Source organism: Anomaloglossus baeobatrachus, chromosome 3 (assembly GCF_048569485.1).
Source record: "Anomaloglossus baeobatrachus isolate aAnoBae1 chromosome 3, aAnoBae1.hap1, whole genome shotgun sequence".
Taxonomy (NCBI): domain Eukaryota; kingdom Metazoa; phylum Chordata; class Amphibia; order Anura; family Aromobatidae; genus Anomaloglossus; species Anomaloglossus baeobatrachus.
The window spans coordinates 151,848,677-151,875,210 of record NC_134355.1 but is presented as its reverse complement, the minus strand read 5'-3'; the positions used below and the strand labels follow the sequence as shown (position 1 = coordinate 151,875,210).

The following is a 26,534-nucleotide window of genomic DNA, read 5'->3' as shown; positions in this document are numbered from 1 at the left end:
GCGACTTCCCTTTCAAAAAGCTGCTTTACAACGTCCCCAATGACTAGCTAGGTCGTTCTGCAGGTCCGGATCGCTGTTGCGTCGTTGGCCAGGTCTGCCTGTTTGACAGCTCACCAGCGACTCACCAGAGACTTTGTAGCGATCCCGGCCAGGTTGGGATCGCTGGTGGGATCGCTAGAAAGTCTCAGTGTGTAAAGGGGCCTTAATTTCAGACTGCGAATAGTTTTGTTCTTGAAGAGATAAGCCACCACCACAGTGGTCTGATAGAAAACACAGGAGCTGTCACCAGAGGTAGTGCTCAGGAGTATGTAGCGAGATCTGCTATCTGACAGCTATCTTAAGGCCCAGTCACACTAAACAACATCGCTAGCAGCATCGCTGCTAACGAACAACTTTTGTGACGAAACAGCGATGTTGCTAGTGATGTTGCTGTGTGTGACATCCAGCAACAACCCGGCCCCTGCTGTGAGGTCGCTGGTTGTTGCTGAATGTCCTGGGCCATTTTTTAGTTGTTGCTCTCCCACTGTGAAGCGCACATCGCTGTGTGTGACAGCGACAGAGCAACAACTGAATAAGCAGGCAGCAGGAGCCGGCTTCTGCGGACGCTGGTAACCACAGTAAACATCGGGTAACCAAGAAGCCCTTACCTTGGTTACCCGATATTTACCTTCGTTACCAGCGTCCGCCGCTCTCAGCTGTCAGTGCCGGCTCCTGCTCTTTGCACATGTAGCTGCAGTACACATCGGGTCGGGTAATTAACTCCATGTGTACTGTAGCTAGGAGAGCAGGGAGCCAGCGCTAAGCAGTGTGCACGGCTCCTTGTTCTCTGCACATGTAGCTGCAGTACACATCAGGTAATTAACCCCATGTGTACTGTAGCTAGGAGAGCAGGGAGCCAGCGCTAAGCGGTGTGCGCTGGTAATCAAGGTAAATATCGGGTTGGTTACCCGATATTTACCTTAGTTACCAAGCGCAGCATCGCTTCCACGCGGCGCTACTGGCTGGGGGCTGGTCACTGGTTGCTGGTGAGCTCACCAGCAACTCGTGTAGCCACGCTCCAGCGATCCCTGCCAGGTCAGATTGCTGGTGGGATCGCTGGAGCGTCGCAGTGTGACATCTCACCAGCAACCTCCTAGCAACTTACCAGCGCTCCCTATCAGGTTGGATCGTTGTTGGGATCGCTGGTAAGTTGTTTAGTGTGACTGGGCCTTTATTCTGTATGGGGCCCCTCAGTGCTAATCTGCTTCTATTCAATTCACAAGTATTCAATTCAAACAGTGGACTATTCCTTTATAGCACTGTTTTATAACATCCAATGTTAATAGCTGAGAATAGGAGTCAAACTAGGCGTATAGTGCCACTTAGTGGACAGTTGCTATTTACAGTTGCAAACTATTTGACAAGATATAGAAAACGGACAATGAACCAATCGTTTAATAAATTATGTGTGCTTAACTCGTGAATGTTAGAAATTCTATGGCAATGAGTCTAATATACAGCATATTTCTCATACCTTGTGCAACTTTCCTTTACGATATCATAAATAAGCCAAAATCTACTGAATTTTATAAATCCCCCTTCTATGGTTTAAGCTGTATACTTACCTATGGCCTTTATTTTATATATAGTGGGCTGATCTAAATTGGAAGTTTCTTTTTTTTTTGTATATGCTAAATTGGCAATGTCAATCTGCTAGCTTACGAGATCTGAAGATATATAAAGATATGTGATTATGCTGGTTTCTAATAATCCAAAATGAATTAATTTAATTCCTGTGAATTTATTAATTTTATTTTTATGTTTCATAATGTATAAAATTTATAGTATAAACATAATAAGTGCTATTAAACATGTCCGATATATTTTTGCAAGAGATCTAACAAGCTGTTTCTTCTAATTGCAGTTGAGCAACAAGAGCCAGCTATTGTGTTACTAGACGAAGAACTTGCAGAAAACATGGCAGTTGTGCACAATGACACCACTCCAACAGAGACTGCAAAGGAAAATGGACAAGATGAGACACCTGAAGCCACAGATACAACACCAGAGTCTGAAGAGAAAGCAAAATCTCCAGATCAAGCTAATGGAAATCAGAGTAATGAAGTAGGGTTTAAGAAAGTCTTTAAATTTGTTGGTTTCAAATTCACAGTTAAAAAGGACAAATCTGAGAAATCTGATCCTGTACAACTCCTAACTGTGAAGAAAGATGAAGTTGAAGTAAATGGCACAGACAATCACGATGAACATATTGAGATTACAGATGATGGGAAGAAAGAAAGTCAACAGGAGACCAAAGATAGTGAGCAGCCTGCTGAAAATGCAGAAAAGCCAGAAAAAGCTGCTGAAGGTCCAAAGGAGATACTAGAAGAAAATGGAAAGAAAGATGAAGAACCTGAGGTAGAAAAGAAGTCTCCAGAGTCTCCTACAAATCCAGCTGTCACTGAAACATATTCTCCATTTAGAAGATTTTTTACACAAGGATGGGCTGGGCTAAGGAAAAGGACAAGCTTTAAAAAATCAAAGGAGGAAGATCCACAGGAAGTTGAGAAGCATATTAAAGTTGAAGACCAGGAAAAGGCTGAAGCTCCTGAAACTTTAAAGGAGGAGAGTGCAACTGAAATACAACCAGATGCCGACCTTACTTTGCTACAGGATATAAATAAATCTTCAAGTGAAGAGTCCAAAGTGTCTGCTAAGGAAAATATTCAAAATGTGGCAGAAGAAAAGCCAAAAGAAGAAGAAGAAACTTCACCTAATATTGAAGCAGAAGTCAAATTAGATGAGTATGTAAAAGTAGAAGAGGACGATGCTCCAATAACCGAAAATACAGAGAATACATCTGAAACAGTAACTTCAATCCCAGAAGAAACTACAGTGCTAGATGTAAAATCTGACGCTGATACCTTGAAAGATAATGTTGAATCCCAGATAACTGATGGAATTGCTGTAGCTTCTAGCTCAACAACTGCAGAAGGAATTAGTGAAGAATTGCAAGGGACATCCGATTCTGGAAATGTAGATAATGATCAGCCACAGTTGGCTTCAAGTATTGAATCTGAAGCGCAGGAAAAAAGTCAGGAAGCCATCACCACAGAGGCTGAACTGTTGTCTTCACAAGAAAAAGCCAAAATTCAGGGCAGTCCATTAAAAAAGCTTTTTAGCAGTTCTGGCCTAAGGAAACTGTCAGGAAAGAAAAGTAAAAGTAAAAAAGAAGAGGATAATAAGGTAGAAGTTGCAGCAGAAGCTGTTTCATCTGAATCTCCAGAAGCTGTAGAAATAGATGGTGGAGATAGCTCTCCGTCTTCTCCCGATGAATCAGCAGAGGCATCTCCCACAGAAAAACCATTAGATGACCCACAACAGGCTGCAGAGGTAGAGGGAGAAGGAGCTACATCGGATGGAGAGAGAAAAAAGGATGGAATCACACCATGGGCTTCATTTAAGAAACTCGTCACACCAAAAAGGCGCCCAAAGCGACTGTCTGAAAGTGATAAGGAAGATGAGGTTGAAAAGGCCAAAACTTCAACTATGTCTTCTACTGAGAGTGCTGGTGTTGTGGAAAGTCTGGAAGAACCCAAAGAAACTAATGAGGAGCAAAAACTTGAAAAAAGTACAGAGGAAAGTAAGAAGAAAGTTGACAACTCAGTGTCATGGGAAGCTTTGATATGTGTTGGTTCTTCTAAGAAAAGAGCAAGAAAATCCTCAGATTCAGATGAAGATGAAGGAATAAAATCTCAAGATGAAGCAAAGAAAACTGAAGAAGTTGCACCAGCTAAAGAGATTGATTCTGACAGCCCAATTACGAGTTCACAAGAACAACAGAACCAAGAGAGTACGTCACCAGATCAAGCTGGCAGTCCTACAGAAGCAGATGGAGTATCTACTTGGCAATCTTTTAAAAGACTTGTGACTCCTAGACGCAAGTCAAGAACAAGAGTAGAGGAGAAAAATGATGAAACTGCTGCAGCCAATGCAGAACAATCAACCTCAGAGGGTGAAGCTGGAAAAGAAGAAACTTGGGTTTCATTTAAGAAACTGATTCCAGGGCGAAAAAAGAAAAAATCTGATGGCAAACAAGAACATGCAGCTACAACTGAAACTGGTCAACCATTAAGTGAAGCTGCTGAAGATGATTCCGATGAACCTGCAGTAGTTCCTTTATCAGAGTTTGATGCTGCAGAGCAAGAGAAGCTTGATGCGCTGAAATCTTTGGAAGAAGCTCTGCCAACTGTTTTAGGAGAACCACAAAAATCTTTAGAAAAATCCAATGAAGAACTAATTCATGCCGTAACTGTTACAGTAATAGAAGGAGAAAGAGCAATTACCAGTCTTGACGAAAGGTCGCCATCTTGGATTAGTGCAACTGTTTCTGAGACTATTGAGCATGCAAGAGAAACTGAAGAAGCTGTTGAAAGAATAAAAACAGAAGTCACTGTTGAAGAAATGATGGTGCTAAGCACTGTCTCCCAGGTTATGACTGAAATACCAAACACATTAATTAATGAGATGGAATTAACCTCAGAAGCTTTAACTGCACTTGAAGAAGCAATAGAAAATTCATGTGCCGAAGAGTCAACTGAAATGATATCTGCTGTTTCCCAATTAGGTGGGTCAGTTTTTTCAACTGAAGACGCTACTCCTGTGCCAGAAGAAGATGCGAGCGTCAAGACTTTGGAAGAACAAAAAAAGCATACTGACAATATACTACATGAAGCAGCAGAAAAGGCAAAACTAACTATTGATACTTTGCAAACATCTCAAGATATGACTAATATTCAAGCTCCAGTGGAGGACCAGGAAATAGTTTATAAGTCCGCTCCTCTTTGTGTCGAGGAAGAAACAAATTTATCTCCTGTTTCCTTAGAAGATCAAGGTGATCAAAGTACCATAATACGTGTTGAAGCAACCGTTCATCAAATAGACGTACAGAAAGATCTAAATGCCCCTGTCGCCACTTTTGACCAAACTGTTAACATTTGTGTTGATCCCTTAATTTCAAACGAGGTATTTGCTGATCAATCTACTGGTGCATTTCTTTCTTCATCTGAAGATCAGGCTAAAGAAACTTCAGTATGTAATAAATCTGATGTCACTCCAGAGAAGGGTGAAGATGCTTCAGATTCCGTTGTCTTTGAGACTATGGTTCAAGAAGGTATCACTGCTTTGGAAACTGTGTGCGCTAAAAATGATTCACTTTCTGTAGAAGATGTGACTGCATCAAGTGAAGTACAGGCTGAAGATTATATACCTATATTGAGTGAGCTTAAGTCAGACGTTGCACTTGTATCTTGTGAAGTGCAGACTGAAGAAGTTCCAGGTATATTAAATGAAGTACAGGCTGAGGAAGTTGTACCTCCAAAAAGCGAAATTCAGCCCCAAAAGGTTGTACCTCTAAAAAGTGAAATGCGGCCCAAAGAAGATGTAACTGTTGCAAGTGAAGTACAGCCTGAAAAAGGTATACCTGTTGCAAGTGAAATTCAGACTGAAGTTATACCTGCAGTAAGTGAAGTACAGCCTGAAGATGTGGTACCTGTAGCAAGTGACATGCAGCCCAAAGAAGATGTACCTGTAGTAAGTGAAGTACAACCTGAAGATGTACCTGTAACAAGTGACATGCAGCCTGAAGATATTGTACCCATAGCAAATGACATGCAGCCTGAAGATGTTGGATCTGTAGCAAGTGACGTGCAGCCTGAAGATGTTGGATCTGTAGCAAGTGACATGCAGCCTGAAGATGTTGCACCTGTAGTAAGTGACGTGCAGCCTGAAGATGTTGCACCTGTAGTAAGTGACATGCAGCCTGAAGATGTTGCACCTGTAGTAAGTGACATGCAGCCTGAAGATGATGTACCTGTAGTAAGTGAAGTGCAACCTGAAGAAATTGTACCTGTAGTAAATGAACAACAATCTGAAAAAGTTGTACTTGTATCAAGTGAAGCGCAGCTTCAACAAGCTGTGCCTTTAGTAGGTGAACTTCAGTCTGATGATGCTATACTAGTATCAAATGAACTCCAAGCTGAGAAAATTGCCTATGTATCAAAGGAATTAGAGCCTGAAGAAGTTGCACCTGTATCAAGTAAACTACCAACTGAAGAACTTGCACCTGTATCAACTGAAGTACCAGCTGAAGAAGTTGCACCTGTCTCAAGAAAAATACAGCCTGAAGAAGTTGTACCTGTGTCAAGTGAATTACCGGCTGAAGAAGTTGCACCTATATCAAACACAATTCAGCCTGAAGAAGTTGTACCTGTATCAAGTGGACTGCAGTCTGAGGAGATTATTCTTGTATCAAACGAATTGCAGCCTGAAGAAGTAGTGCTAAGCAAAGTGCAGTCCGAGGAAGTTATACCTGTAAGTAGTGATGTGCAGTTTGAAGAAGTTGTATGTGGGTCAAGTGAACAGCAGCCAGAAGAAACTGCGCCTCTGTCAAATGAAGTGGGGAGTAAAGAAGCGCTACCTACATCAACTGAGGTACAACCTGAAGAAATTGCATCTGTGTCAAATGAGGTGAAACTAGAAGAAAGTGTCTCCTTGACCAGTGAAGTCCTGGTCGAAGTGGATTCGAGTGCATCAAATAAACTGCAATCTGAAGTTGGTTCTGTGCCAACTGGGCTAAATAAAGTGGAAGAAGAAAAGATTGAAGAACTTTTACCAATGCGCCCTGCTATTGTGGCTGAAAGTGGTGTCAATGCATCTACTGAAACATCAGCATCAGAGGTAGTGAAAGCTGAAGAATTAACTTTAGTTGCAGAGAAAGACAAAGGATGTGCCCCTGCTTTAGTATTTGAGGAGCAGTCTGAAGAAGGTTTGGATGTGCCAATTGAAGAACAGGTAAAAGAAAATATTTCTATATCAGATGATATACAGGTAGAGGTGCAGGATGAAGAAAGTGTTGCTGTGTCAGAGATACCTGTTGAAGTATGTGCTGTTGTGTTAGCTGGAGCAGAGGTTGAAGAAAGTTCCCTTGAATCTGCTGAGGTGCAGGCTGAAGAAAGTGTAGCTGTGTCAGATGAAATACCTGTTGAAGTATGTGCCATTGTGTTTTCTGAAGCAAGAGTTGAAGACAGTTCCCCTGAATTTGCTGGCATGCAGGCTGAAGGAAGTGATCTTGTGTCAGATGAGATACACGTTGAAGCATATGCATTTGTGTTACCTGACACAAAGGTTGAGGATAGTACCTCCAAATTAGCTGAAGTTCAGGCTGAGGACAATGCCCAAGTTTCATCTAATATACCGGTTGCAGAAAGTTCCGCAGGGCCAGGTGAGGTCCAAGCTAAAGAGTCAGATGAGCTCCAATCAGTAGTTTCTCCTGTGGTTTTAGTTAACAAAATTGTTCAAGTGGATGAATGTGTATCGATGTTAGATGACCAACAGAGGGAAATGGCAACACATGTGGCTACTGAAGTGCATATTGATCAGATAGCTCCTGCAGCCTTTGAACAAATAAGTGATGTCCAATCTGAAGTGTCTGAGGTGCAAGCCGAGGAAGTTACTCCTTCACTCCAGATAGAGGATGATGCAAAAGCCAGTGCTGGTGTTACTGAAGAACATAAACACATTCAAGAAGAAATGAAAGAGGAAGTTGCCACTAGAGATATTCCAGAGGTAGAAAGCTCAGAGGCCGTCAAGGCTTCTGAACCAATTACTGCAGCTGCTGTGGAAGAACAGGTCTTAACAGAGATTGTAAAAACCATTGAAATACCCAATGATAATATAGAGCCTTCAGAAGAAGCTACTGATGATAAAAGATCAGAAGAAAATGAAACTTTGTCCAAAGGATTACAGGTCGTAGTAGAGTCCGTTTCTCAAAAAGCTGCAGCTATTGTGGATGCGGCAATCGAAGCAGCTACAAACTGTTTTGTTGTTGATGCTACCAGCCAAGGTGACACACTTGAAGAAATTACTGTGTCTGAAAAAGTAAATGTAACTGAAGAAACTGACGTCCAAACCATTACCATTGAAACATACAGTACAACTATTGTACAAAACATTGCTGAAACAACAGTGGAAACAGTAGTAAGTAACACGGTTAGTGTTCAAGAACAGAATCTGGAAAATGAACTTGACTCACAACGTCTACAAACTGTACCTGTGCGAGAGCTTATCAAACTATGTCCACAGCTGGAAGAAAGTGAACAAGGAAAGGTGGAAGGAGAGCAGAAGCCAGGTAAAGAAATTGAAGTGGCTGTTTCTCTTCATACTCAAGAGACGAATGAAATATCTACTCAGGCATCAGACGCTCAGGAAAAGGCACCGACTGTTGAATCCTGAGACCTCATGTAAGTTACAAAAGTCAATAAGTGTAATTTCCACATATTTAGGTTATATTTTGAAGAATAAGTATTGACTCCTGTTTTGTATATCTTTAGTTAGAATACTAACGCTATATATTTTATATTGTGAATCTGTCAGCAGGATTTTACACTCCAAATTATTTTTATTTAGTTCTTTCAAAGAAAAGTCCAGCAATACCTGTACATGACCAGTCCATTCCTTCATTACCGAGAAATTGCCTTTTGAATTGATATACAAATGAGGCTGTAGAAAAAAATCAAACAAAAATGTGAGCCGGAGTATGAGTTGGTATACATGTAGCTTGTAAGCTCCTGTTCACACTGGCCATAAGACATAAAAAAACAAAGAAGAAAATAATATGAACATATACCTTGCTGTAACTAAATAGAAACATAATGCATATAAATAAACATAGGGTACTTAGTAAAAACTATTTTTAATAAAAAAAAAGCGTAAAGCCATCCCACCACGACAAGGTGTACCCAATCGGGACAGTACCTACACTCTTTAATATTAAAACCTCACCATATGTCAACAGACATCAATCTGAATAGGGGCAGAGAGTGGCTGGGTCCCAAATGGACACACAGCCATGGGATACATAGAATTAAATGCCCAGCTCACTGAGAAGGGGGACACACCCTATTTGTATTGCGTACAAGAGACTACATAAAAACAAAAAAGTGGGGCTTAGTATGAGTTGGTATACATGTAGCTTGTAAGCTCATGTTCACACTGGCCATAAGACATAAAAAAACAAAGAAGAAAATAATATGAAGATATAGTATACTCTGCTGTAACTAAATAGAAACATAATGCATATAAATAAACATAGGGTACTTAGTAAACACTATTTTTGATCAAAAAAGTGTAACGCCATCCCACCGCGACAAGGTGTACTCAAATCTGGACGGTACCTACACTGTCTAATATTAAAACCTCACCATGTGTCAACAGACATCAATCTTGAGTAAGGACAGAGAGTGGCTGGGTCCCAACTGGACACACTGCCATGGGAAGCATTAGATGAAATTCCCAGCTCACTGAGAAGGGGGCCACACCCTATTTGTACTGAGTACAAGAGACCTGTAGATATGAGGCCTCTGTCACTCCAGTTCTATTCCCTGCCAAGCACTGCCTCCTTTTGCTTGCCTGACAGCCCCTATAGTGTGTGATTTCCGGCAAAGGAGCAGTCAGTTAAGGAGAAGGAGGCAGCTTTGGGTGGGGAATAAAGCTGACTGAGGCTTCTTATCTCTAGCCTCATTTGTATATCAACTCAAACACTGATTTCTCACTAAGGGAGGAATGAACCGGCCATGTAATGGTATTGCTGGACTTATGTTTGAAAGAAAACTACATGTACATATACTTTGAAGTGTGAAATCCAGCTGACAGATCCCCATTAAAGAGAAGGTCCATCCTGAACTATGCTCTGACTTGTCATTAACTGTTCTTTTTTTGTAAAAAGTCTATTTACACATTTTATTTCCAGTGTGCATGGCCAATAAGTCTCCCCATGTTAGCTTTGAAGTCTCCTGGGTTTTCCTTGACTTTTATATTGATGTCTTATCCGTAGGGTTGGACATGACTACAAGATCACAGGGTTCTGACCACCGACACCCTCAGTAATCAGCTATTATCACCTCTATTAGCTTCCGGATGTGCACAGTATATGGAGCTGAACTCCATATACTCCATACATTGAAAATAATTGGAAGTAATCTGCATTACCCCTGAACCATTGCTCCTGAACAGTGTACGGCATTGCTATTTTCCGCACTATGCTGTGTTCTCATCCAGGTGCTATTTAAGGTGATAATAGCCAATCGGAAGGGGGTGTCTCAGAGAAGCACTCCAGTGTTCTCTGAGAGAAACTCGACGAGACATGACAAATCTCGCCCGACATAATTTATTCTGGACAGGCGTATGCTCCCATACACAAGACTTGGTCTATTCAACCACTATCTGCAGATTTAGCTGAAATTTGTCTAATGTGTATGACAGCCATAAACCTCTGCAAATCTTTAAAACAAATAAAAACTAGAACTTGGTTATCACTTTTTATAATCTTATATACCACAGGACAACAGCATTCTATCAATGGTTGACAAACCCTAAAATAATATTGGGCCCAGAAGACAGCCCCATTTAGAGATGGCTTTTAATCAAATCACTTTTATATAACACCTATATTTTATGAGTGATTCTCAATTAAACTAGTAAATCTTATTGATGATATGTCCTGGGTACACAAATATCACATCTACATTTATTCTCAAATTATATGGGATGTGCACATGATTTTTATATATTGCTTGTAGTCTCACAGAAAAATGTCTTAGGCTAGTTTCACACTTGCGTTGTTTTCCTTCAGTCGCAATCCGCCATTTTGGAAAACAGCGGAATCCGTTAACGGATTCCACTGCTTCTCATAGACTTAGACAGATTGCGACTGATGGACCTGTGTTGCTTCCGCTGGCCGACGCTGCATTGCTTCCGCCGGGCGGCAGGAATGCAGCATGCAACGTTTTTTGAGCAGCGGAATCCTTAGGATTTCGCTGCGCATGCTCTCTCTGGCTCCCTGCACACGTAACCAAGGTACACATCGGGTTACTAAGCAAAGCGCTTTGCTTAGTTACCCGATATTTACCCTGCAGGGAGCCCGACACTTCCCCGCTCGGCTCCGCCCCCTCCCACACTCCACTCCACATGTACACTCACACACACACACACACTTGCCCCCAGGCATGCAGTCCTCGCGGCACTGACGTCCTCAGTGCCATGGCCCCGCTCGGCTCCACCCACCCCGCACTCCGCCCCCCGCACACATTCTCAGCGGCTGAATGATCAGCTGATCTCCCAGCGGCCGGCTGCTGTGAGCGATCAGCTGATCACCCAGCTGCTGTGAGCGATCAGCTGATCACCCGGCAGCCAGCTGCTGTGAGCGATCAGCTGATCACCCGGCGGCCGGCTGCTATGAGCGATCAACTGATCACCCGGCAGCCAGGTGATCAGCTGATTATTCACAACAGTCTGCCGCCGGTAAAACTGTAAAGAAAAAAAAAAAAGCAGATTCCGTTGTTTTGTACGATCCGTTGTGCCACTATATGCAACACATCCAACATGTAACGGATGCCATTCAACGCAAGTGTGAAACTAGCCTTAAGCATCAACTCAGGCGGGCTTTGCACACTACGACATCGCAGGTGCGATGTCGGTGGCGTCAAATTGAAAATGACGCACTTTCGGCATCGCATGCGATATCGTAGTGTGTAAAGGCTCGATGAGACGATTAACGAGCGCAAAAGCGTCGTAATCGTATCATCGGTGCAGCGTCGGCGTAATCCATAATTACGCTGACGCGACAGTCCGATGTTGTTCCTCGCTCCTGTGGCAGCACACATCGCTGTGTGTGAAGCCGCAGGAGCGAGGAACATCTCCTACCGGCGTCACTGCGGCTTCCGTAGGATATGCGGAAGGAAGGAGGTGGGCGGGACATTTACATCCTGCTCATCTCCACCCCTCCGCTCCTATTGGCCGCCTGCCGTGTGACGTCGCAGTGACGCCGCGCGACCCGCCCCCCTTAACAAGGAGGCGGGTCGCCGGCCAGAGCGACGGTCGCAGGACAGGCGAGTCCATGTGAAGCTGCCGTAGCGATAATGTTTGCTACGGCAGCTATCACAAGGATATCGCTGCTGCGACGGGGGCGGGGACTATCGCGCTCGGCATCGCAGCATCGGCCTGCGATGTCGCACCGTGCAAAGTACCCCTTAGTCCATCACTGGATGAGAGGTCTGTGAGTTAAAATTCTTCCAATGACATCTTTTTTATGTCTGAGTGATTTTAGCTGTAGCTGCACATTTTATGCATTTACTTGTCTATTGTTTAAGTATTTAAAAATGGTATAGATTTTGTTTTGCTCTTTGTATTTTTTCATATTTAAATGATTTTGTATAGCCTACATTGTCTGAGATATACGGTGATTAATCCCATTAAACAAAAATAGCTTTTAAAAATAAAAAAAAACAAAGTTCAATTGACCCATTAAAAGAAACACTAAAAAATACACATTTGGGATAGCTGCGTTCAGAAATGCCAGATCTATCGAAATATAAAATAAATTAATCTGATTGGTAAACAACGTGATGAAAAAAAAATCAAAATGCCAAAATTACATTCTTTTTGGTCGCTACAAAATTGCAATAAAATGCAATAAGAAGTAATAAAAACCTCTTATCTGCCCAAAATTTGCATCCATAACAATGTCAGCTCAGGGCACAAAAAATAAGCAATGACAAAGCCCCAGATTTTATAAAAATGAAAACGTTACGGGTAATGGAAAACAACGCCAGAAGCAAAATATTTTTTATTTTACAAAGTTCTGAATTTTTTTTCACCACTTAAAAATAAAAACTATACATGTTTAGTATCTACGTACACGTACTGACCTGGAGAATCACACTGCCAGGTCAGTTTTACCATGTAATAAGCCTGGTAGATAAATAAATTAAAGAAAAAAAAAATCTGAAATTGAAACGAAATTAAAAACGTTATGGATCTTATAAAAAGGGAGAACAACCCCCCCCCCCAAAAAAAAAATCAAAAACTGCACACCAAAAAATGATTCCAAGATAGCAACAAAAACACAATAAACTGTGTAGATGTCAGTTACCTGAGGAAAACAGAGAGAAAAAAAGCAGTGTTTTTGCGGCATGGGCGTGTACCCTAATTTCTGACGGAGAAAAGATGCCGCCGTAGATGCAGATGGATTATGGCTTTGTAGAAATGATAGATTTTATTTAAATATATATATATATATATACTAGAAGGTGGCCCGATTCTACGCATCGGGTATTCTAGAATTTACGTATTGTGTAGTTCATGTATGATTTTTGTTATATATATATATATATATATATATATATATAATGTTGTTGTGTGTAGTTACCAAGTGTTTGTGTAGGGCGCTGTACATGTTCTGGGTGTTGTCTGGGTGTGGCGGGGGGTGAGAGCGGTGTTGTATGTGTGTTGCGTGTGTTGCGTTGTTTGTGGAGCGCTGTGTGTCTGTAGCGTTGTGTGTGTGTGTGTGTGTTGCGCGGTTTGTGTGTGTGGTGTGTTTTGGGGGGAGGTATGTTTTGTGCAATGTATGTGTTGTGCGGTATGTGCGTATATTTATGTATGCCGCGGTGTTTGTGTGTTGGGTGTTGTGTGTGTGCAGCGTTGTCTGTGTGTGTGGGTGTCTGTGTAGGGTGGTGTTTGTGGTTCCCAGTGTGTGTGTGTGTGTTGTGCAGTGCGCGTGTGTGTGTGTGTGTTGGGGGGAGGTGTGCACCTCCCATCGTGCTCCATCCCCCATGCTGCGCACCCCCATCGTGCTCCATCCCCCATGCTGCGCACTCCCCATCGTGCTCCATCCGCCATGCTGCGCACTCCCAAACGTGCTCCATCCGCCATACTGCGCACTCCCCATCGTGCTGCAACCCCCATGCTGCGCACTCCCAAACGTGCTCCATCCGCCATGCTGCGTACTCCCAAACGTGCTCCATCCGCCATGCTGCGCACTCCCCATCGTGCTCCATCCGCCATGCTGCGCACTCCCAAATGTGCTCCATCCGCCATGCTGCGCACTCCCAAACGTGCTCCATCCGCCATGCTGCGCACCCCCCATCGTGCTCCATCCGCCATGCTGCGCACTCCCAAACGTGCTCCATCCACCATGCTGCGCACTCCCAAACGTGCTCCATCCGCCATGCTGCGCACTCCCAAACGTGCTCCATCCGCCATGCTGCGCACTCCCAAATGTGGTCCATCCGCCATGCTGCGCACTCCCAAACGTGCTCCATCCGCCATGCTGCGCACTCCCAAACGTGCTCCATCCGCCATACTGCGCACTCCCCATCGTGCACCATCCGCCATGCTGCGCACTCCCAAACGTGCTCCATCCGCCATGCTGCACACTCCCAAACGTGCTCCCTCCGCCATGCTGCGCACTCCCAAACGTGCTCCATCCGCCATGCTGCGCACTCCCAAACGTGGTCCATCCGCCATGCTGCGCACTCCCAAACGTGCTCCATCCGCCATGCTGCGCACTCCCAAACGTGCTCCATCCGCCATGCTGCGCACTCCCAAACGTGCTCCATCCGCCATGCTGCGCACTCCCAAACGTGCTCCATCCGCCATGCTGCGCACTCCCAAACGTGCTCCATCCGCCATGCTGCGCACTCCCAAACGTGCTCCATCCCCCATGCTGCGCACTCTCCATCGTGCTCCATCCCCCATGCTGCGCACCCCCCATCGTGCTCCATCCCCCATGCTGCACCAGCATCAGCCTCTCTGCCCGCAGCATCAGCCTCTCTGCCCGCAGCATCAGCCTCTCTGCCCGCAGCATCAGCCTCTCTCCTCCCAGCATCAGCCTCTCTCCTCCCAGCATCAGCCTCTCTCCTCCCAGCATCAGCCTCTCTCCTCCCAGCATCAGCCTTTTCTGTCCCTAGCATCAGCCTCTCTCCTCCCAGCCTACCCCAGCCTCAGCCTCCCCCAGCATCAGCCTCTCTTCTCTCAGACTCCCCCTCCCAGCCTTCCCCAGGATCAGCCTCTCTTCTCCCAGCATCAGCCTCTCTCCTCCCAGCATCAGCCTCTCTCCTCCCAGCATCAGCCTTTTCTGTCCCCAGCATCAGCCTCTCTCCTCCCAGCCTACCCTAGCCTCAGCCTTCCCCAGCATCAGCCTCTCTTCTCTCAGCCTCCCCCTCCCAGCCTTCCCCAGGATCAGCCTCTCTCCTCCCAGCCTCCGCCAGCACGCCGTGCTCCTCTGCCGACACAGATCCGATCGCATACACACAGACACACACACACACACACACTCACACACACCCGATCGCATACACTCACACACACCCAATCGCATACACTCACACACACCCGATCGCATACACTCACACACACCCGATCGCATACACTCACACACACCCGATCGCATACACTCACACACACCCGATCGCATACACTCACGCACACACACATTGACGATATTGTACATACGCGCTCACACTCACAACATCCGGAGATACCACATGCTTCTGGCCATGCTTCTGCACAGTATCGCCGCTGAGAAGCAAGCGATATCCCAGGATGTTGTGAGTGTGTGGATGCGATGTGATGTGTGTGTGAGGTGTGTGTTAGAGTGAGTGTGATCTGATGTGTGTGTGTGTGTGTGTGTGTGTGTGTGTATGTTCCGCCGCTTCAGGACCTTGATGCGCTGGTAACTATGCTACCATGGTTACCAGCGTATCCCGTCCCCCGCTCGCACGGGAGCCCACACCAGCATACGGCGGCAACCCCAGCAATGCGAGGGTATGTGTCGGCTGGGTTGGCGGCGTACGCTGATGTGAGCTCCCGGGGGTACAGTACTTACCTGGGAGTCGTGGCTCCGTGTCGGTCGGTTCGGGGAATGCGTGCGGGGGGCGGGGCCAGAGCGAGCGTGCATTGCGTGAGGGGGCGGGGCGTGGGCGAGTTGCCTGGGCGAGCGGCCAATCCGTGCGGGGGGGCGGGCCATGGCAAGCCCAGCGGCCAATCAGCTTTGTGTCACCGTAAGGACACAATTTTGGAGCAAGACAGACAGACAGACAGACAGACAGACACAGACAGACAGACAGACAGAATAAGGCAATTATATATATATATATATATATATATATATATATATTTGATGGTTTGGCCCAGTACATCCTCAATTGCACCAAGTCTACAGTGTACATCATGTTGAAACAGTTTTGTAGTTATAGATGGATTTTGAAATATTGAGAGAAGCCACTTGTGTGAACACAAGCTGACAAGTGCCTTGAAAGTCATTATAGTCTCAGTAAGTACTCCAGCTATACTTGTTATACCCTAATGCCAGACGTTTGCTTTGATGAAGGGCTGGCCCCTATCATTGCGGTTGAACTAAATCGTATTTAGGTGCAAGGTGGATCTTTTAATTTTGGAAACTGGGTCAGCATTAGTCAGGTATACAGAGAAAAGCTGGAGAGTTTGCTGGGACTGGAACTGCCACCAAGAAACCTACCAGCTTATTTACATATTAAAACAAACTGGTTTTTCTCAATATTCCTAAATAAATTTGTAGCCACATAGTTATGGTGTCCCTGTCCCTGCACTGTCAATAGCTTCCTATGTATAGATCATCTTACAAACTGCCCTAAAAGGGTTTGTCCACCCCCTGGACAACCTTTTTTTCAATGAAAGAGTCTCTCTTGTAAAATAAAAAAAACATATCCACCTCCCGCACCATGCCACCAATGTCAGCGCCGGGTCTGTTTGGATTCGCTTGGCATTCTTATGTTATATGAGCATGACACCAAATCATTGGTTACAATTCGGCTCGTGTTTGCAAATGGCAGGCAAACAGAAGACATGATCGTGAGCACACGGAAGCCCAATTGTGACCGCTGACTTTTAAGGCTCATGGGACATGATAATACCATATAAAACCCAGCAGATCAGGTGGCAACATCATTGGAATGGCACTGATGTGATGGGTGAGTATATGTGTTTATTATCTGACAAGACTACTTCATTTAATAAGGGGTGTTCCGGCCAGTGGACAACCCATCTAATACTTGGAGATTGAGTTGGACTGATCAACTCATGGGACTCCGGTCTATTGGTGAGGTCAGTAGTCTCTGGCTGCTGGACAGAAGCTCTGTGAATCTCTCACTTTCTGGGATTGCCTTAGGCTATGTGCGCACGTTGCGTAAATACATGCAGTTACGCTGCGCTTTGTAGCGCAGCGTAACTGCATGCGTCCTGCGTCCCCTGCACAGTCTATGGAGATTGTGCAGGGGCCGTGCGCACATGGCGTCTTAGAGCGCAGCGCTTCGGCTGCTGCCCAAAGCGCTGTGTTCTAAGAAGTGACATGTCACTTCTTCCGTGCGCTTTGCCGGCAGCTCCTGCTCTGTCTATGGCAGGAGCTGCAGGCAGAGCGCATGGAATCGGCTTTTTTTTTTTCTTTACGGACATTTTCTGCAGCGATTTGAAGCGCACGTGTGCTCTTCAGATCGCTGCAGAAATATCTGCAGGGCTAGTACGCAACGTGCGCACATAGCCTTACAGCTTTTGATTAGCCGGCACAATGTAATCGGTGCGTCATAGTGGCGTTATATCACCACGGCTTAACCTAGCCAGAACCATACTCTCTCAAATCAATCCGCCCTACTCTACTTTATGGTCTTCTGTTCCTCTTTTGGTATTAAATAAAAAAAATGGCAGAAAATCAGTGTAGTTTGGAGTTCAATTCAAAGGCTAAGTTAGAGGTTGAAAGCCCATCAAATGCCAAACAAGCTTTTTTAGAGTGCCATGCTGATTTATTAGGTAACAGTTGGCACAGAATTTTAGATTTTTTTTTTAACAATACTATTCACTTTTAATAACCTTTCTTCTATTCTTTTCACCAGTTTCTAAACTCTTAAAGAACTCTTCAACTAAAGAAACGAGAATGTGAAAGCTGCTGAAGCTACTAAAGAGGTGGAAGCTGCAACGTGAAGAAAGCTGACAACTCTAAATTATGAATTCTAAAGATGGAGCACACCTACCTTCATTGATAAGAATGAACTGTCTGACAATCCTGAGGACTTATCGGGAGCATTAATCAGATTCGTCCCTTGCTCTTAAATATTTAATGATCTTTCCAAGGCTTTTCTGCGTTCTTGTTTAGAGGCTAAATGCTAGAAGGCAGAATCCTAGGGAGTTCTATTCCAATTTGCCTTTTAAAAGGTACCTGGCACCAAATCTTGCATCTGGGTTAAGGCTGTATGTTTGAAATATCTCAATGTATTGCCAGAGTTATGTTTCTTTAGAGCTGTATGAAACTGGAGCGGGACAACTTGTGTATTTATGTGTATATCTTCATCCTGTTTTTCATTTTAATTACTGTATATTTTATTTTTTTCCCCAAGTATATATGTGTTAAAGGAGAAGAAAACAGCAAACTAGCCTAGCATACAATGCCTTACAATTGAAGCTACCTGCACGTGATCAACACATAATATTTTAGCAGCTTTTCCCTAAAATGCGACTTGTCTAACCAAAAGCTGGAATTGGCAATGCAACAGAACTTTAGATATGTTTGCTATTTTATCGTCTTCTAAAGAAAATCTCGATTAAAAGAAAAGCTGTAGAAGCCATTTACAGTGACATTTAAATTATTACCCAAAGTTATTATAAATGATACATACCTATATTAAGTGCACTATAAACTTTATTAAGACACAATTTTATTTTATTTTATTGTTTTTTTTTTTTACTTTTGCTTTCAAATCTGTCACATATATGATCTGTTTGACCATGTTTTGCACCTGAATTATCCACCGGGGACAAAAGTGACTCACTAAAGAATGACGGGTGTTAGAATATTCCATATTTCTATTGCCAATAATTCTTGTAAAACATCCCCATCCATGTTTGATCTGCAGATTTTTTAATTGGCTTGTTTTTTTATGTGTCTTTCATTAAGCTTCTGTACATTTTGCTAAACTGTGATTTCTAAACAATATAAGTTTAAATAAAATTCTCGCTTTTACTACTGTTCTCATCATGTGCATCAATATGGAAAGTTTGTAACCCTGACATCTTACTGAATAATATCATTTAATAGAGATGGGGAGCACTAAAATACTCGGGTGCCCGGTCCTCGAGTCGAGCAAGTCAGATGCTCTGAAAGTGTGCCACATGAGTATAATGGAAGCCAATGATTGGGCAGTCCGGCTTTCCACCCACATACAGCCAGCCATATACTGAGCATTTCTGGGGGGGGGGGGAGGGCAGGTTATTTCCATTTGACACACTACATCCAAAAATGTTGCTTTAACCCCAGTGAGAGCCTTTAAGAGACTGCGAATGGCTTTCCATAGGGTTCCTGCACACATCATGCAGTGAAGCAAACCTATGCTTTATGGTCATTATTTCACGGACAAAACATACGGGCATCTGCAATACTTGGCTAAGCTCTGCTAGTACCCAAGCACACTGATGTTCGATCAAGTACCGAGCAGAGGCGAAAATGCTCTGTTCTCTCCTACCTACTGTACATGGGCCCTGGTGCGTATGAACTTTGACAGGCAGCTAAACTATTATTCACTATAGCCCAATAAGGAGACTGTAGCTTGAAGGAAGTCTGTATTTATTGAACATTAGTAGATGTGTTTGGTAAAACTAGGAACAATCAGCACGTGTATAATACAACAGGGAACATATATACAGAAGCCTGATAATATATATATACAAATGTACAAGCAGTTTGAATCTAACTTGGTAAATACCGCTAACTAAACATGGTGAGATTCTAGAGCTGTAGAAGACAACAAAATATATATTTCTTTCCAGCAATGCTATCACAAGGGAAAATAAAATGGAGAATGTCCTCAGTATGTGAGTCATTAGAAAATGGAGACTTCCTACCTAGAATGAATCGCAAAGAGGAGAAAGGAGGCATGAAATACAAGGTTAATGCTGATAAAGGTTTGGCCACTAGAGGGAGCTAAAGTACAACCTAGTAATAAAACATAGATGTACAGCAAATTAAACAATAAAGAACGCAGACTAAATGCAGAAGGCAGAACATGCTCGTTCATCACTAATCATTAACTAATAACAATTCACAACACTATATTTTACATGGTTATACCTCTGACCCCTTTGAACACAGTTTTGTACAGTATATTCAGACATGAACTGTCTAGTAGCACAAAAAGCAATCAAGTTGTGCGCAAAGCTCTGTGCAAAATCAATACATTAATGTATTCAATTGTGCAGCTATAGTGCAGTAATCCCCAACCTCTTTTTCGTTGAGAGCCATATTCAGCTCTGGGAGATAATCGTGAGCCACAATCTGTGGGAAGAAATCACAGCCATATTGTGACCAATGATGAATAACTAGTCATTAAAGTGTTTTATCCAGTGGCTGGTACTATCCGTGTCAGGACAGCTTTCTTTGTAGAAGACTACATACAGAAATTGTTGTTAATCACTGATGGGACCACCCAATGGCCTGAAAATCCCATAAAGAGCAGTGATTTAAAATATTAAAACATTTCTATGATGACGGATTCCTTTAAATACCTGTACCTTTAATACTAGCCTTCTATAAAAATGCCCAAAAAGTTGGGACTTTATATAAGATGTAAGGAAAACAACAATGCAGTGATTTGGTAATCTCTAATATCCATATTTTATTCAAATGGTAGAGAAGTTTATGGCACAGTTGAAAAAAATGGGTGCTCAAGAAGGGTTCAAACCCTTAAATAAATAAAAGAACTTAGCACTCCAAAATACATGTAAGGAATTTATTATACAGTCGAGAAAAATTATAACGTATAACGTTTCAACCCCTATATTTGGGGTATTCATCAGACACAATAGATTCTTGTACCGGATATGCCTTTTAAGATGGTGATATTGTCAAACATCACCGTGATATTAAGAGATAAATCTGACTGTTGTGATGTTTAGATATGAGGGTGCAGTATAGTAAAGCATCTGAAAAAACACTGTTGGAAGGCACCATCAAATCTATACATCACAGCAGGCTGATTTTTCTAATAATCTCACATTGACTGTTGACAATGTCACTAACTTATCCTGTACAAGAATCTCTTGTGTCTGATGAAGACTCAAATATACATGTTCAAACGTATACTTTTTTTTACTTCTTGTATAATAAATGCTTTACATCCATATGTTATTCACAACAGAGCATGGGACACAGATCAGAAGGTGAAGGTTAGATATTTTTCCACTTCATTTGAAAAAATTAAATCATGTAGAAATTAATGGCAACACATCTGAAAAAAGTTGAAAGTAACATGTGTGCCATTGTGCAGCATCCCCTCTTCCATTTACAATAGTCTTTAAACATCTTGGAAGTGAGGAGACCAATTGCTGTAATTTTGGGTGACTGATGTTGTCCCAATTTTGTGTCATGTTTGATTCTAACTGCTTGACATTCCTGAGTCTTTTTTTACTGGAGTTGTCACTTTATAATTTTGCAAATCTTTTCTGTTCATGAAAGATCTGGACTGCAAGCAGCCAGTACATCACTTAAGTCTTCTTCTGCGAAGCGATGTCCAAGAGATGGGTCCTCTCTAGGACACTCACCTGCCAGGTTATTTGTTCATAAGTCCGGTGTTAGGGCCTCCAGAAAAAGGGAGAGGTGGTCACATATGTATTCTATTTCCATTTATGGCAAGTTATGGAAATAAATGAGAATTTCACAACCCCATTCACCAAAATGAAGGGAGACAAACACATGTGCCACCAAATTTGTCATATCTACTTTTCTCTGGAGTGGCAAAAATCAGATATTTATGATATACAGTATGTTAATTTAAGGGAACCTTTTTGAATAATGGGGAGGAGGGGTGCACAGTCGGGAGTGATTATTCTTGATGTGCACCCTATAAAACTATAACTTAACTATAAAAACCGCTTTCCTTAGTTACCCGATGTGTAACATGGTTACTAGCTTACCCCGGCTCTCGGCACACGTGTGGCGGAGCCGGCATATGCTGTTAACCAGCGTACACATCGGGTAACTATGGAAACCGCTTTGCATAGTTACCCGATGTGTACCGTGGTTATTAGCTTACCCCGGCTCCCTGCCCATTCAGATCGTTGGTCTCCCACTGTCAAACACGCCGATGCGTGCTGCACAGCAGGAGACCAACGAGCAAAAAATGAACCATCATTATTCAAGACTTACTGATTGAATAATAATATAATCTGCTAACCTACATACACATTCTAGACTACCCGATACGTTAGAATCGGGCCACCTTCTAGTGCTGTATTTAAGAGCCAAGGCTGCTGTGTAGAATGTAAAAAGCACTTTATAATACTTACCTAAAACGGTTGCTGCGGTGGAGTTGGCTCATATGGGTGTCTTCTTTCTCCGGTGACGGTTCCTCCTCTTTCGTCCATCTTCATTCTCCTTAAGCCTATCTGCAAGACGCGTCCTACGTCATACACACTCACCTGTACAGGATCTCAATGCTGGCGAGTGTGGATGACGTTGGACGCGTCATGCATCCCGACTTCAGAAGAAGGACGACAAAGATGGCCAAAAGAGGAGGTGTCGGCACTGGAGAATGAAGACGCCCATATGACCCAACTCCACCGCAGCGACCGAGCAGCTCAGGCAGACTCTGAGTCCTGCCTAGCACGATTCCTGCTGCTCAACTGACTAGATTCTCCTACCACACATGCTGTAACCCTCTGCTTACTGCTCCCACCTAGCTCTTTCTCCTTGACAACCCTCTTACTGTACTTTCTATGTTCCCTTGTTCTTATGGCTAACTACTCCTATCCTCCACCACCTGCTCCGCTTAGTCCCTAGTTCCTAATGCTATACCTAATTTTACATCTATACCTGTCCCTGTACTATACCTTCTACCGAAAACAGCACGAGGCACCAGTACTTGTTATACACAATATTTACAATATATACAGTAAAGCTATACCAGCGGTGACCGCCAGGGGGAGCCAAACGACGCACCTGTTCAGCTCTGCTACATTTTATCTTACGGTTACACATACAATACATATTTACACCACCTTTGTAGAATAGGGTGCTATTCGCCATCCTACATTCCTACATACCTCCCTCCTTTAAGGTCGGCTGTCCTCTGCCACTTTTTTTGCCCTGCAAGACATGTAGCATCCTGCTGTTTTTCTTTAGCAACACATTCTACATTCTTATACACATTTTCGAATATCCCGACTTACCAAGTAAACTTCCAGGCTACCTCGGGACCCTGGAGTTCCACAAAAGGGGCTCTTCATAACCACATACCCCATTCATTTGCATTTTAACCAATACGACACTTGTAAATTAACCCTTTTCATTCGGCATTAAAACTAAACATATTTCTCTCACTATCCCGAAATATACCTATTTCTGGGTAGGCTATCATGGGACCTGGGGGCTTCACACAATGGCACGTAGTACCTGACATACCCCACACGACTTATATCTTAAATAACATTTCTTACATTCTACAAGACTTATTTTCCTATTATTCCTCTTACTGGGTAGGCTTTAGGCTACCATGGGACCTGGGACTTCACCAAAGATTCAATGTATCCCAAAACTAGGACATGTTATCATAAACATTTTTATTATACCTCCTGGATATCTGAACCAACAGCCTGTCCAGGGAAAAAAAAGAATATCCTGTCACACGACCGTTAACACAGCGAGAAATCGTTTTAGCGCGACTCCTGGGGCCGACACCACTCCCGGTGTCCCATTTTTCCCAACACAGTCCGAGATCTTGCTGCCTCCCTCCTTGAAGGAGGACAGTCCCAACACAAACTTTCCTTTTTGCTGCAGACGCAACCAGTGTCACTCTTTAACCTTGGCGCAACAGGCACCACACATACCCAGGTTTTTCCAGGCCAGCTACTTCAGCTCTTCCATTCGTACATAAACTGCCAAATGGGCAAAATGAAATACCGACAGAGCCCCACCTGAAATCACTGGGTGGCGACCGAGCCCGGGGTACCGCATTAGGGCTCACTGGTGGCGAAGAAGATGGGGAAGCCGCATTGGTGCTCACTGATGGCGATGAAGACTGGGAAGGCAAGTGAACTTCAGGGCCCCCGGTGAAGGCAGGCGCTGCCAGGGTGACCACAACAGCGTGCCACCCTCTCGGGCCATTTTCTCAGATATAGCGCACTCAATCGCCCAGACCTAGCTCCTAATCCCCACATACAGACAACGCATTCAGGTACACATTCAAGAAAGTCCCTTCTTTGAGGGACCCTTATCCGCATTCGTGATTTAAGTAGAGTATCCAGCCAAATGTGAACAGCTCTGCAGCAGACTCACCTCCAGGAAGGGCGAGCTTGGTCTGCATTTCCCGCTCACACTGCTTCTTTTCATGAATGATGCCCACAACCCAGGCGGGATCTGGGGTGATCTCTTTCCCTTGCGGCAGGTAGACAGTGGCGGGGCCTTCTTTGCCGGCAGGTCCGCATCGGTCTGGGTGGCGGCAGTAGTGGAGGCACCGGCCAGCAGGGTGGACGGCTTGACGGAGGTGGCGATGGCTCCGGCAGGATGGGTAGATGGAACCGTGACCTCGTCATCTTGCTCTAAAGATGGCGGTGTGTCGCCCTGGGCAAGCCAGGGGACACAGGTCACACACCACCACACCCCACATCCCAGGTAGGCACACCTAGGCTGAAGCAAAAATCCTTGTTGCCTTCCTCCAAGAGTCTGATGAGGCACACCAGGGGGTGGGCCAGGCGGTTGGCTCCGCCCACCAAGGAGCTCACAGCTCTGGAGGCAGGAAGTGTCAGGCAGATTAGCCCGGGGAGGGCAAGAGTAAACAACGGAGTTGAGTGAGGAGCAGATAAGAGAAGTGAAAGTGAAGGAAAGAAGAGTAGTAAAGGAGGAAAGCAAGAAGTGGTGACAGAGCAGAGAGTGTGCCAAGCCTGAGAGCCCAGCTTTGTGTAGGGCCAGAACAGCAAGGTCAGCGACGGCGGTGACTGTCTGGAGGGGGACCGTTTGGAAGTTCTGGAAGGACCCCGTTGGCTGTGTGCCCGGTGGTCTGGAGCAGTGTTCCGAAGGACAGTCAGCACCAGGGCAGGGGCCTCTCGGACCCCGGCAAGGCTAGGAGTCGCCAAATTTGCCGAATCCGTCAGTGAAGGGGACGTAGATTCCCCCAACAACCAAGTCCCGATTGAAGGCAACAGTCCAACCTATACAACAGAGGCACCGCCACCGCCAGGGCACCAGTCTCTGAGGGCCAGCGCCTGCGGGCAAAGTGTAGTGCTCCTCCGGCCCAGCTTGAAGCCGGGGAGCGGGTTACCGGTGGGGACCCATCGCAACCATCCGTACATACAGGTGCAAGGAAGAGGGACATCACCGTCACCTACCGGGGAAGCAAAGCAGCCGTCTGTGGGACCGTCCTACCAGCCGTTGGTTTACCGTACAAACTGTGTCCAAGTCTCAGGCTGAGTGAGTACCATAGTGCCGCAAGGCACAGCGCTGCCCCCGCGTCCCTGCGCCCACCAGGCCCTGCACCTCCCAAGCCATCACCGGGCCCCGGGATCACCAACCCCTACCCACGGAGGGGCAACACAACACCTGGCTGCTCCCCATCACCATCCCCGGGATCCCCGCATTAAGCAGCGGTGGTGCTACACATCACCACAACCGTGGGTGGCGTCACGGACATTATCCCAACACCCCAAACAACCCCCCTTTCACTCACGGGCGAGGAGTGCCGCTCGAGGAAAACCCCCGGGACCCGGCCTACGGCTCGAGCCACCACTGAGCAGCCGGACCCGAGCAGAAGGGGTGAGCGCGGTGTGCTGACACCCTCCTCCCCGCCCGCGACAACTTGGCGTCACGAACAGGATCTTACCGCTCTGCCGTCTGGTAGAGGTGCGCCTTGTTACCGCCGGAGGTATCCGGCAGAAAAATTTCAGAAGCCGCCATCTTTGGCGCGAAAAGTTCCCGCTCGAGCGTCTTCTCGAGCAGTAGAGGCGCGAAGGCCAAAACCCCGCCCCGAGAGAGGAGGGGCCGGAAAGAGCTAAGGGGGACGCGATGGCGGCTGGCCGTATGTGAGCGCGGCTGTGGAGGCAGGGACGCCAGGACCCTGCGGCCATTTATTGGTTCCTGGAAGAGGCAGCTGCTAAAGATGCTGAGTCCGACCAACAACACCGTGGTCCCCGCGCCCGGCATGGCGGCTTGGGTGGAAGTCCGGACCGTCCAGCTAAGCAGCCGTCTGCAGGTCCGCATGCAGCTCCTCCTGGAGGAGTGGGAGGCCGACATGGTGGAAGTGGTGGCTGCTGTGTGGAGATGCGAGGCGGAGGAAGATTTGGAGGAACGGGTAAGAGACCCACGTCCCTGTATTCCCGAGGGATCGGCCGCTGCGGCTGAGGGGCCCGGCCTACACCCGTTCACCTTGCTGCCTCTCCCGCTACCCGCGTTAGCTGCTGCTGCCCCGCCACTAGGCCCGCTACCACCACCACCGGTAGCGGTACCCTGCCAATCCGCCCCGGCGGACCGACCTGCAGCAGAAGCTCATGACCACCCTGAACCGCTTCTATGGAAGAAGCCAAAGGCTGAGCCCGTCAGCAAAGATGCACCGGAGGCACGGCGGGGATGCAGCTGCCAGGAGGCAGAGGAGGCCATGTCACAGCGGGGTCCCTCATTACTGAAGGTGCCGGTCGTAGCCGACATGGAGGGA

The 26,534-nt window shown here is 45.3% G+C and overlaps 1 protein-coding gene across 2 annotated transcripts in view; it reads left to right on the top strand.

Annotated features, from left to right (window-relative positions):
* Window positions 1–18,862, top strand: part of AKAP12 (A-kinase anchoring protein 12) — a 261,014-nt gene extending 242,152 nt beyond the window's left edge. For both annotated transcript variants that reach the window (XM_075339528.1, XM_075339529.1), the window contains 2 exons: window positions 1,904–8,279; window positions 17,739–18,862. In XM_075339528.1, coding sequence (XP_075195643.1) covers window positions 1,904–8,271 — 6,368 coding nt within the window. In that variant the 3' untranslated portion in view covers window positions 8,272–8,279; window positions 17,739–18,862. The remainder of the gene's footprint in view (window positions 1–1,903; window positions 8,280–17,738) is intronic.
* The last annotated feature ends 7,672 nt before the right edge of the window (window positions 18,863–26,534 follow it).